At 41.5% G+C, this 13380-nt stretch overlaps 2 protein-coding genes across 17 annotated transcripts in view; one reads left to right on the top strand and one right to left on the bottom strand.

Moving 5' to 3' along the window:
- PPFIBP1 (PPFIB scaffold protein 1) overlaps positions 1–13380 on the top strand; it is a 175915-nt gene that overhangs the window by 68275 nt on the left and 94260 nt on the right. Inside the window, exon 4 of one of the 16 annotated variants that reach the window (XM_019668041.1) lies at positions 44–197. The exons of the other annotated variants lie outside the window; for them this stretch is intronic. The gene's annotated coding sequence lies outside the window, so the exon portion shown is untranslated. The remainder of the gene's footprint in view (positions 1–43; positions 198–13380) is intronic. 16 annotated transcript variants of the gene reach the window in all.
- CUNH12orf71 (chromosome unknown C12orf71 homolog) lies at positions 10191–12271 on the bottom strand. Its single transcript, XM_019668019.1, has 2 exons — positions 11738–12271; positions 10191–11176 (listed from the first exon to the last, which is right to left on the bottom strand). The coding sequence occupies exons 1-2, from the start codon at positions 12269–12271 to the stop codon at positions 10871–10873; spliced, it is 840 nt and encodes a 279-aa protein (XP_019523564.1). The 3' UTR covers positions 10191–10870.

Below are 13380 nucleotides of genomic sequence, written 5' to 3'. Positions count from 1 at the left end.
ACCCCTTGACCTGCTGACCTTTTCTCTTTCTTCCCCTTGTTAGGCAGCAGGTCATCAAGCACTTCTTGGTGAAACTGTATCTGAGTGATTCCAGAGGGACAGAAAACACTGGCTAATTCTACTGAAGCAGCCGCAGGATCCAGAAAGTGATTTCCGCTTCCTCACTTTGTGGCCCTCCTTGAATCAATCCTCAGAAGGTAGAGCTGAAAAAAAATCAGTGTGTTACGGCTTAGTCTTTGCACTCTTTAACTGATATAATATATTGGGTCATTGGGAAAGTCATGATGCCTTTTTGCATTGAGAAACATAGAAAAATACGTCACGACTTTCCCGACGACCCAATAGTTGATTCTTGTTATTTTGTCGTAGTTATATCCTCTAAAGTCTCGGTGAATGCTGAATTAGTGAATATTGAACCATTGCTCCTGGAGGATACAGGTTTAGGTTCCTGGGAACCCCTGTCACAACATTGTCTCCGCTGAATACATAACCTTGTTTCTGTTGAAAGGCACCTTATTTAATATTGTCGATTCATTAACATTGAACTCAGGATCACAGCAATGTAACTCATGCCTGATCAAGGCTTACCTAACACAGGCATTTTCTCTGCAAGGCTCATCACGGCCTCCTTGCACTTAGGAACACCAGACAGCACTTCAGCCATAGGCTTGGGGGCCATTTTAAACACTGAAATCAACAACAAAAAGCACACAAATGTGGCCTGGAATAGAAAGCAATATACTCATATAGCATGAGAGCTGAGCTGAAACTAGAAGGCACAGCATCACCTTGTTGGGCCTCTGCTGGGACCGTCCTCACAAGCAACTCAATTTTTTTTGCTACTCTGTGCATGTCCATGAATGACCGTGAAAGCACCTCTAGTATTGATTTTAGGGTGATGAATAAATTTTAGTGAGTGAGCAGGCTCACAAATACCTATTGTATAATGTATGCAAAGTAATCCCAATCATTGTAGCAGGAACCCCCTCAGCCCAGCTCTATAGTGCATGTAGCAAACTAATCATTTAAGGTAAAAATTAGTTACCACATTTTTACACAGCCTCATGTAAGATGGATATTGTCAAGGAGAATTCGTCCAATTGGAAATCTCTGTTGCGAACACATGACAGTTAACACTCTTGCCAGGATTAGAACATCTAGAGAATAGGAACAATATCTTGTGTATCCCCATGGCCTTGGCACGAAGGATTATAATGGCCAGCACATAGTGGGATCTCAGTGAGTAAATGAACACTAAATAAATGAAGGAAGGAAAGAGGAAGGAGAAATCTCTTCGTCGATGCCCTTCTGTCCGTTTCAGGGCACCTTCGAAGCCTGATGCACCTTTTCAGCTTAGGTCATTTCCTGTCCACCGTATTCACTAAACTAACTCATGTAAATGCTTACTCATTGTCCAAAACAGTAATGGAACTGGTGCAGCCTTGGAGGGCATCAGAGCTGGGCCTGAGAATGGAACAGGGGTATCACCAACCATATTGAGAAAACTACTTAAGGGCTAGAACTGCATTTGACTCTCTCTTCCATCTTGCCTGGGAGCCAGGTTGGAAGTTTCTTTTTTTTTCTCTGATATTTCTGCTACCAACTTCTCTCTACTTCAGGACCACTCCCACATTGCTGTTATTGAAAGCATCTCTCTAGAACACAGATTGGATCATCTCGGTCTCTTGCCTCAAAAACTCCATTCTTCCCATAAGATAGAATTCAAAACTCCTGAGCGATCCCTCTGCCTCCTTCTGCTTCAGACTGAAGTACACTCTCTGCTTAAGCTAAACTGGACTTCTCATTGTTTTCCAAGCATGGCCTGTAGGACTTCTGGCCTTGGCATAGGCTGTTCCCTTAGCATAGGCTGTTCCCTCTGCCAGCCTGCTCCCTCCCCCAGGTCTTCCTTTCAGCTCTAGTTCAAATTACAGTCTCTGTGTTGTTTCTGGTGAGATGCCCATGTCCCCCACAAGTATGAGCCCTTCAAGGGGAGGGCCTGTTATTTCTCATCTTTGGGCACAGCCTCTAGTGTGTTAATGTTCAGTATATGTCTATGAATCAGTGAATGAATCTAAACATTATCTGGACGATGTAGAAATGTGAAGGCTTTTAAAAATTCTTTTAAATAAAGAGAATAGACTCTCAGTTTCTGAGTATAGACAAGTAGAAAGATGTGGCTGTTCTTTTGTTAATTAGCTTAGTCTGTTGTATAAAACTCAGCTTTTCCATCCAGGGAACATCTACGCGGTGCCACGCTCCCTGGCCCACAATATAAACATCCAGGGACTAGACTTAATTAAAGCAGAAGCTAGTTAAATTTTATATGAGAGGAAATTCAGTTTCAGATATTATCTATTTAATTATTTCCTGCAGGTTAACCATTTATTTCACCAAATATTTATCATGGAGCTTCTGTGCCAGGGGCTTTGGAGCCTAAAAGATAAGCAGGACACAGGAGCTTTTGTCTAGTAGGAGAGAAAGACATGGAAGCACATTTCTATAAAACAGGATAAAATATGTACTTACTGCAGTTAGAGCTATGGTAGCACAAAGGAAGGTGAGATGATTTCCAGCCTGCTCAGTTCTATACAAGTGCTTGAATTTGACCTGAGACTTGAAGGGTCTTTTGGGAGTAGGTAGGTAGCAGGGCAAACTGAAGGAGTAACATGGTTAGGGCAGTTCCAAGGAGAGGGAACAGTATAAGCAAAGGCACTGAGGCAGGAAAGTATAGGAAGCAACAACAGGGACAAGTACTGCAAAGAGGGTGAGGGTCCAGTGGGGAGCACTGCAAAATAAGACGGGACAAGTACATCAGGATCCTATTATAGAGAGATTTGATGGCAGGTTGCTTGGACTTAATTCTGTAGTCACTGGGAGCCATGGCAGATTTTTAGAACAAGGAAGTACATGATCAGCCACTAGCAGCAGCTAAAATTTGTAAGTGCTCACCAATGTGCCAAGCACTTTTACTAAATCCTCACCACAACACTTTGAGATTAGTACTATTAGTATAACATTTTATAGATAAAATGGAAAGCCCAGTGAGGTTAAGTAACTTCCCCAGGATCCAGAGCAAATCAGTGGACCTTGGATTTGAAACCAGGAAGTCGTCTTCAAGAACTTGGATTTTGAACCTAGGATTGAAGAGAGGATTCAGGGAGACTCTGAATTTTATGAATTGGTTGCAAAGTGTTTACTGTATACGAGTATGAATGTGTACATTGGTTTAAGAAAAAATCTATAGCTTTAATCAGGTAAGAAGTCTGTACCAAAAAAGGTTAATAAAGACTGTGGTATCACCGTCTTCCAGTATGTTCAGTGCAATGCGTGGTGACCATACTGATGCTGCTTCTTAGGGTGCAAGAGGCAGAACGATCTAGCATCACTCAAAAAGAAATGTCAAAACAACTTGCAGGAATTAGTATTATAAGTAGCAAGCTGTTCCTGATTTGTGAGAAACAGAGAAAATGAGAAATTGTTTTGAAGGTAAACATGAGACAGCCAGGCCTTGAAACTTACGATAATTTGAGGACAGAGAGCCTAGTTTCTCTCTCCACTGGGCAAAAATTATTCTTTTAAATTTCACCAGAAGCTAAATAAATTCCTGAAATCTGAAATGCTTTTGAAAAATGTCTAGATAATAATCTGCTTTCAACTGGACCAACTTGTCTTTTTACAGTTAGAGGGACTTAAGGGGTGAATACTTGGTAACCTATGAGACTGAAAATTTCTTGCAGCCGGTGGTGAATCGAAAGGCTGGTGCCAGGATGAATGAATGAATGCGGATTAAGAATTGCCCAGGTTATGTCGTTTGAGGAATCAAAATAGTATTCAAGTTTTGTTTAGAGTAAAAATTTTCATGTTTTAAATATGTACATCTTTAAGATAGTTCTATCACAAGTTACAGCAAATATACTTTATTTTAATGGTAGAGTTCTGAATTTCTTGCTTACCGGAGTGTTTCTTAATATTGTTCTCGTCTTTGCTGTCTCATTTTCTATCTATTTTATATTTTTTTCCAGTACCATTTGAAAATAGCTCACGTATAATCCATAGCCAGATCTTTCCAACTGTTAAAAAATCTTTTATTATAGCTTTGTAAATTTGATCAAGGATTCAGTCAAGGATTATAAATAGTTATTGGTTGTCATGTCTCTTTAGTTTCTTTTATGAACTGTCTTATCTCTCTGCCTTTTTTTTTTGTAGTTTATGAAGTTAACATGTTTGAAAAGTCTAAGACCATTCTTTCTGGGAGTATTCATCTGACTTGGTTTCCTAATGATTAGATTCAGGTTAAACATTGCTAGCTAGAATATACTGCTTCCCTTCAGAAGGTACATATGACGGTGGTTAGGCTATATTTATCACTTAAGTTGGTGCTCACTGGACCTCTCCATTGTAAAGGTACCTGATCTCTTCGGTAACTGAGAAGTAATCTGTGGGGCGATTCTTGGAGACTGTATGCATATCTTGTTCTCCATCAGTCAGTTATTCACCCAATGGTTTTAACATTCATTTTTATTCCTAATGTGAATCAGCTATTATGCTGGCTGTTGCAATATAGTGCTCACTGAATTTTTTAAGTCACTTTATTGGAGAAAAATTCTCCTTTTTATCCCCATCTCTGTTTGGGGAAAAACAAATCTAGGCCCCAATGACAGATGGCAGAGGAGTAGATGAAGGTGAAAGTAAAAAACAACTATCCAAACATATGTTAATATTTAAAATGGGTGAAGTGTTTTCTTTTACCTTGTGAGTGGATATATAGTCAAGTTCTGAGACAGTTTTGGGAATTTTGCACTTAAAATAATGTTTACTGATGTAGATGAGGAAAAACAAATTGCCATTCTTACTTCCTTCTACACCAAGAGAATTCAATAATAACGAGATGAATTTTCCCTCAACTGCCACAATCTGAAAAGATATTTGATGTTTGCCCTTCCATTTGCAAATGACACAGAAGTAGTTCTTTGTAAGGCATGTTAGATTGATACCGAATGGGCTTCAAAAGCATGGAATTCTTTTGAAAGGTGGGATAGTAAACAGAAATTGTTTAGTAGGGGGATTTCTTCATCTAGGTGTATAAACCTTTTGGAAATTTATCCTAAGGCTTTTTTATACCTACCTTGCTTCTGACTGGCTCACTAAGTGACTCCGCGTTATCTGATGAATATCTTATTTCACTTTTGAAAGCAGTGTGTTCTTTTTGTTGGGGTATTAGGGAGCAGCAGGAAAAAGGTTGACTTCAGGCAGGGCAATAAAAAACCCACCCATTCATCTTGAATTTAGAGAGTATCCTGCATGCAAAATAACTTCTCTCACTTGCCATTCATAATGAAAAGATGTTTATTTATTTATTTATTTTTTAAGATTTTATTGGGGAGTTGGGGAGGGGAACAGTGTTAAGGAATTGGGGAAGGGGAACATTGTGTTTTTCCAGGACCCATCAGCTCCAAGTCAAGTTGTTGTCCTTCAATCTTAGTTGTGGAGGGCGCAAGCTCAGCTCCAAGTCCAGTCTCTGCTTTCAGTCTAGTTGCTGGGAGTGGGAGGGGGTGTTGGGCACAGTCCACCATCCCATGTGGGAATCAAACTAGCAGCCTGGTTGTTAAGAGCACGTGCTCTCACCAGCTGAGCCATGCGGCCGTCCGTTGGCAGCTCAGCTCGGGCGCAGCTCACTGGCCCATGTGGGAATCGAACTGGCAACCCTGTTGCTCAGAGCTTGTGTTCTAACCAACTGAGCCACCCGACTGGCCCCCAAAAAGATGTTTATTTTTGAAGCACTTAGCTATTCATCCTACCTAAACAAAACAGTTCTTACATATTGGAATAAGGACCTTGCCAGGCAGTCTTCATTTATAATTTGCTTAATTTTCCTTTGCATTGTTTTTTTTTTGTTTTGTTTTGTTTTTGTTTTTTAAGCCGAGCCATCCTGCCACCTGTTTGTTGGCAGCTCAGCTGCTGCTCAGCTCGGGCCGGGACTCGAACCGCTGTTGCTCAGAGCTCAAACTCTTGAGCGAGCTCTTAACCAACTGAGCCACTCAGCCGGCCCCTCCTTTGCATTGTTTGTAAGAGGATTTTGGACACTATTTTGTGACAGGTAGACCTGGACCTGTGCACCCTCTGGATCCATACATTTTCACATTGTATCCTTTAAGTCTGGAAAAATGATTTGCCTCTTTTGTTGGCATGGTACATTAATACACTGTTTTCTCTTTGGGATCCTGCTGAGTAAGAAATAGGCGTGGCATGGGGTCGTCTCTAAAATTTACGTTAGACTATTCCAGTCTGTGTTTGGAGAGAACTGAATATTCCCTACATTTACTTGATACGTTTTTATACTGTATTTCTGGCTTATATTACGGCGTTGTTATAGATTTTAGAAGATGACTATTTAAGGCAATACCTCCCTGATCGAGAAGCTGAGCTTTATGGTTTTCAACGTTGAGCAGTTCACTTGAAGATGTTAGTTTTGATTCTTGAGACAGTGGATCCCCAAACTTACTGGTTAATTAGATTAGCACGTGCCTGGTGAGTACAATACTTCTACAAGAGGCTTGAGGTTACAGCAGAGCTAGTATCTATGACCACCACCAGTTTGCTCTCAGTCCTTTTTTAAAATTATTATTATTAAAATTTATTGGGGGTGGCAGTAGTCAACAAAACTACGTAAGTTTCAAGTGTGCTATTCATCATCTACATATATCACCTATATAATGCAATATGTGTTCACCACCAGAGTCAGTTCTCCTTCCATTACCATATATTTGACCCCTTTACCCACTTCTACCCCCCCCCCCCCCCCCCCCCGTTCTCAGTCCTTTTGATGTGTTAGTGGGCCTCCCCCAGCCCCAGTCCCATGTATGTGACACAAAGAGAACCTAGTCGTCGTTGGCATGCATATTACAGTATGTTTGACACCATAACGAATGAGGAAGTACTGAAATACGCAGATTACCTGTTTTTAAACATTTGACTTGCTTTCTGAAATGTAGCATGACAACTCCAAGGGATATTTATATTTAGAATGCTAGTTCTTTACAAAGAATATTTATTGTAAGGTTTGTAAAGTACATTGCTTGAATCTTAGAGGTAGGTTCATACCTGTCAAGCAGGTTTATACAGCACTGAAAAATAAACATAAGTATGTCAGAAATCTTACTAATGAACAAAGCTTGTTATTTACTGTGGGCGGTCTTTTAAAATAGTTCATTTTAGTTGAGATTTTCTTTGCGCTTGACATAATTACTAGACAAAGAATTAAAATAACAGTAAAACTCTGGTTGCAAATGACATGTTAGTAGGAGATGTCATTTTTTTTTTAGGCATCTCTTTTTTTTTTTAAAGATTTTTTTTTTATTGGGGAATTGGGGGGATGCGAACAGTGCTGGGGAATTGGGGAAAGGGGAACAGACAAGTTGCTGTCGTTTTTTTGTTCTTCAGTCTAGTTGTGGAGGACGTTGCTTCACTGGCCCAAGTTGGCACCATCATTGCGCTCTTCTCTGGCGAGGCAGATCAGTCGCCGGCTTCTGGACGGCCGCTCACTGCGGCTGCTGGCCGCTCACGCTGGCTGCTGGCCACACACGGTAGCCCATGGCAATCCACTGTTTTAGGCATCTCTTAATGTCTAGTCTAAAGCACCATTAAGGCTCCATGTATATTTGTTCAATCAAAATTTCAAATTAGCTGCTACATTCCTCTGGTCTTAGGTTTCTCAGTCTGTAGGTCACCATCTCGCTTGACCTTTCACAGGTTGCCATTTTGTCTTCTTCCTGTCCCCCCCCCCTTCTGACTTCAAGCAGTTGTATTTAAGTTTTTTAAAAACAATTATATAAGGAAAAAAATTCAGAAAAATTGGATATAGTCAAATCATTTAAAAAAGCATACAGATGTTACGATTTCATTCTTCTTTATGGCGGAGTAATACTCCATTGTATAAATGTACCACAATTTCTTAATCCAGTCGTCTACGTGGGGGTGCAGTTGAGGGCTGTTGGTTGGGGGGGTGGGGATGAGGGAGAGAGGGAGGGGGCTGGATAGCATAAGTATGCAGCTGCAGTGTTGCCATGGGGACATGGGGGACAGTTCGAGGAATGTAATTGATAATGTTGTGAATATTTTGTAGGGTGTCAGGTGGTCACATGTCTTGCATCATGGATGGGGAAGAAGCTTGATCACTTCACTGTACACCTGAAGCTGATGTTGTATAATATTGTATATCAACTATAATTGAATATGTGTGTGTGTGTGTGTGTGTGTGTGTATATATATATATATATATATACATATATATATATATACATAGTCATGGGACGTGGAGTATAGTGTGGGAGTGGAGTCAAGGGATTTGTAATAGATATGTATGATATTGGGAAATGGGGTGGCGGATTGGGGGAGAGAGGTTGTCACTTCGAGGGGTAAAAAGTATAACTATTGCACTGTGTTGTACAGCTGAAACTAATTCTAAAAAATGTGTATTTCATAATAAAAAATAACTTAATTAAAAAAAAACATAAAAAGCATACAGAGACAGAGACCACTGTGTACCAGAGATTGTATTAGGATCTTACTGTAAAAAGGAACTAAGACTTGGTGCTTGCCCTCAAGAGGTCAGAGTCTAGCGTGGGTAAAATAGTCATGTGAAGATAGCTGAAATGTGCAAGTCATGGTGTGAAGGTGGCAGGGCGGGCACCGGGGGACAGTTTAAGGAAGGGCATAGTCATCTTTACCTGGAAGGATCAGCCTTGGCCTCATATTAACCCTAGAGTGCAATCTTTAAGAATGAGTTCCCCAGGAATGGAGTCAATGGAATTGTAATAGATATGTATGACATCGGGGGTGGGGGCAGTGAGTGGGGGGGGAGGGTTGTCACTTTGTGAGGGGTGAAAAGCATAACTATTGCATTGTTTGTACACCAGAAACTAATAATAATAAAAGATATACTTTTAAGAAATAAAAGCAAAGTACAAAAAATAAAATAAAAATTAAAAAACAACAACGAAGAATGAGTTCCCAGGCAGTGGGGAGACCTGAGAGGGCAGGTGGTGGGGGTGGGATTCTCCAGGGAATGGAGAGGGTAACCCCTGTGTTTTGCATATTGGTCCTTAGAGGAGCACGCGTCCTGCTGGGGAATTTGTATAGATTCAAAGAAGACCTGGGAGAAGAAGTGAGGAAGGCATTGTGAGTGTTGCTAGATGTGGTGGATGTGCCACCTCTTGGGAAGGCAGTGCAGAGGGTGGGCCTGGAAGGAAGTGAGGGAACATCATGAAACAGGTGTGATAATGAGACTCAAAGTCTTGGTGGAGTCAAAGAGTGGGTGAAGGTGGAGGAGCAGTGAGCTAGTTGAATGGGGAGATGTTCTCAGAAAGGTAGGTCAAGTGAGGAGTCTGGCTGTGAAGAGTCTCAGAATGTGACCGTGAGCATATACAGCTAAGAAGTCCCTCTTTTTTGATCTCTTCCCCCTCATTGTACCGTCTTTTCTTGGGCAGTATCATCTCCACTGTCTTCCATGTAACCAGCCAAAGTTGTACACCTTCATTCCACCCTAGTTTATCCAGTGGCTTCGAGTCTTTCACTTTAACCACATTTGTAACTCAAGGAGACGTGTATATGAAACCATTTACAATCATCCTTTTCATGTTGAATTGATTATTCTTTAGTATCCAGCGTATACCTCACAAGACAATTCTTCCCCATTTATAGTCATATGTTTATACGGCTTTATCTCTTAACTAATAAGCCACATGACCCCAAAGATTCAGTTTTATTTTTGGTAAGTCAGAAAAGTACCTGGCACTCCTATGTGCTAAATAGTTGTGGAAAGAAGCACAGAAGAGAAGAAGGAAGGGGATGAGAGTATTGGAATTGAGGGAGGGAAGGAATTTGAGACTAAAGAATCATATGCTTTACCGCATGAACTCTGAAGGTTACACAGGATGGTAGCAAAAGCTGAAGAAGGAGAGCCCTTAAGTACCTGTGGGTGAAGGAGGAGGATGGTGGTGGTGCTGGGAGGTGAGTTAATAAGAGGGAGAGTTCAGGGCAAGAAGGCAAGCACATACAGCCTTCTTCAAAGAAGCTGACATTTAGAATAAAGCTTAATAACAATTACAAAGGAATTTCAGAAGGTGCCTTGGGGAATGGACTGGTACAGGACTTGGTTGAGTCAAGATCTAAAACCCATAACTTTTGGTAAATATTGCTTCTATGTGGGAAACATTTCAATGAGAATTGACTCTTAAACTCTCACTCTTGGATGTCCCTTGGGTCAAGGCTTCTGGGTAGTGTTATAGCAGCAACAATAGTAATATTTATGAAGTGCTTGTATTATCTCATTAATCATGACAGCAACCCTATGAGGTGTATTATTATCTTTCTCATCTCATGAATGAGGAAAGTTAAGCTTAGCGTGGTTAAGTAGCATTCCCAATCCTCACATTCCTCCGAAGTGGGCCACTTATTTTATAGCCAAGGCAACACATGCTAGAACTAGTCAGGCCCCCCAGGAACATCAGAACTGCTGAAACTTGGCCAATTGAAACACTTCCTGAGTGACTCAGTACCCGCTGCCACTTGCTTGAGCCCCGGAAGTTCAACCAAAACCATACTGCCAAGGAAGGAATGTGATGGGTTGTGCTACTGCCTTCTGAAAATGGGTATTTGGGTTGATGACAAAATAGGGTAAAATACAACAAAAAGGGGAGAGAGGAGAGAAAAAGAACACCTTCCTGTTATGTGTGAAAATTCCCAGAGATAACATATATCCTTTCAGCCCAAGTCAGGATGGTGAGCTGGAAGAGGAAGATGTGGATAACAAGACTGTGTGTTTTGTTTATTGGAAAAAAATGAACTCACGGGGATTGTAGAACAGGGGCTATCAGAAAGTTACAAATTCTGGCGGTACAGGGGGTCCTAATTCGAGGGATTCTTGAGGTTGGATTCTTTTGCTTCTGGGAAAGAGTCTTTTCTTGTGTGTCAGCTGATGGGTGGCCTTCTCAGAGAGCTGCCTTCCCCCAAAGGAGGAGAGGACGTGCAGCCTCAGCCAGTGGAAGACCCACCTGATGTTCAGACAGGAGAGGGCTTGTGTGCTGGAATGCGCGTCCTCCTCCTCTGGAGGATCTGATGAGACTGACGAGGTCTCTGTAGTGCTTGTCCTTTGGCTGCCAGGTGCCTGGCTTATCGTCTGCCAAGAAAATGAATGATGAGTTAGATATGTGTAGTGTAGCCTGGACAACATGGGATCATTTACCCATGTATGGGACTCAGGTCCTTTTACCAAAAATAACCCAACTATAAATGCAAAGTTTCAGTATTCATCCTCTCTCTCTCTCTCTCTCTCTCTCTCTCTCTCTCACACACACACACACACACACACACACACACACACTTTTTGTGTGTGTTTGCCTTCACTTATCCTCTTCTCTCCCTCAGTGCTCCTTGCTGTTTCCCCTTCAACTCCACCCTGACCCCTTTCCTTGCTGTTCTCCTCCTCTCACCCCTGGCCCAGTGAGACACCCAGGGGTCCCGCCGTGCTTCATTGCAGGTAGCAGTGCTCTATGCGTCCCACCCTGGCCCCTCCACCAGGCTTGTCCCCTGCTTGCCTGTGAGGCCTCTCTGTGCTCACCTCAGCAAGTTCATATTCCTGAAGCCTTGGAGGAATCTGTGGGAACTGGATGACGTCTTCATTTCCTGGTCGGTTGAACTTGGGCAAATCTTGACAAGTATCATGTTCTTGATGACTGACCTGAGCCATATCTGGAGGGGAGCTGCTGGACAGCTGGCAGTTTTCCTCCGGAGCGGATTCAGGGAACACAGACTCATCGTCTTCCTCATCTTTCTGATTTTCTAGAAATTTCTCAAGCTTTTGCACAAGACCATCCAGTTTGCTAAGAGTCAGTTGTGTCTTCTCTTTGGTGTACTGGCCTATCCACTGATGGTGTCCATGTGGATCCCAATTAGTGATGGAGTCTGATTGGTTCGAGCCCATATCAATATCCCAGGCCAGGGTGATGCTTAGTTTGCAAAACTGTTCTGGGTCGTCCTGAATTTGGTCTCGTCTCCCCAGGAGTCTCCCTATACTGTCAGTCAGCCATGTGCCTTGGATAGGAGGGACTAAGTGGACTGAGGGACACTTGGAAGACATGTCTTCACAGGAGACTGTGTTCTCATAGGAGAAGGTGTCCTCACAGGGGTAATAGCCCACAGAGAGGCTCAGGTATGATTTGGAACTGCAGTCCTCAGTGTCAGCACAGTCGCTGCCGGAGAATGAGTCTGCCATGGAGTTCAGAGGCTCAAATGGTCTCCCTCATCTCAGGAATCTTCACAAGAAGGGAAAAATAAAAGGGATTGGTGAAAAGAAGAGGGGAGTCATGGTGCTTAAACAATAACATCCATTCCTTTCTCGATTTTGACCTATCCCACTCTGATAAAAGTTCATCCTATTTTGCAGTCTCCAATGAAGGGCAAAAGAGGCAGCCACCTCCCTTTAAAAACCTATTTCTTTGTATAACAACCATCCCTACTAAGCATCTCCACCTGATGCCTCAATCATCGATATTATTACAGTTAAAAGAAATTGTATTATAAAAGAAAAATAGCCATTGTATAACATTTGAAAAATATAAAATTTTAAAGATGAAAATAAATATTCCTATGATCCCATTGTTCAGAGATAATGATAACCATTATTAACACATTTTGGTGGGTTTCCTTATAACCTTTTTAAAAATATGTGCATGTATTTATACGTGTATATTTATACATGTATACACATTCACATAGTACATATATGGATGTGAATGTCACATCAGTTGAAAGTGAGATTATTATATTTTATGGCATAACCTGCAATAAACATGTATATGGCTATTCTGTCATTCTTAACCACTTTCTTATTAATGGTAGTTATTGTTTTAATAAATAAATCTACAGTAAGCCCCTTATCAATAAATTTTTGTCTCCCTTTTTATTCCTGTATGTGGATTTAATAGATCAAAGATCACAAATATATTAAATTCTCTAGCTAGTTGATACCACATTGCTTTCCAGATAGGTTATAATCATTTTGATGTCCACCCTCTCACCCTCTGATGGCACTTTTTTGTCCAGATTTTTTCTGTGATGCCCTAGTAAGTAAGTTGGGGGCAGGTGGAGGAGAATACATACACACACGCACGCATGTACACGTTGCACACTCTGTCATTCTCTGCTCTGGTGGCTGCCCACATAAACTGGGGATGTTCAAAATCCTTCGGATTCTGAGTCTCAGCGGCTAAAAGTCCAACTGCCAGAAGCCTGTGTTCTGGGACTGTTGGTTTCCATGGCAATACAAGGACCCAAGTAATAGAAACATGGAAATATCAAAAAGGGATAGAAAGCCACAGAGCT

Source organism: Hipposideros armiger, unplaced genomic scaffold (genome assembly GCF_001890085.2).
Source record: "Hipposideros armiger isolate ML-2016 unplaced genomic scaffold, ASM189008v1 scaffold_513, whole genome shotgun sequence".
Taxonomy (NCBI): Eukaryota; Metazoa; Chordata; class Mammalia; order Chiroptera; family Hipposideridae; genus Hipposideros; species Hipposideros armiger.
Note: the sequence above shows the minus strand (reverse complement) of the source record. Positions and strands in the feature narration are given on the sequence as shown.

What these genes read in the sequence shown, in the direction of transcription:
- CUNH12orf71 (XM_019668019.1), bottom strand. Translation starts at nt 12,271, where the DNA reads ATGGCAGACTCATTCTCCGGCAGCGACTGTGCTGACACTGAGGACTGC. An exon ending in CCCCTCCAGATATGGCTCAG is followed by an intron (nt 11,177 to 11,737) that starts GTCAGTCATCAA and finishes TTTTCTTGGCAG; the next exon opens with ACGATAAGCCAGGCACCTGG.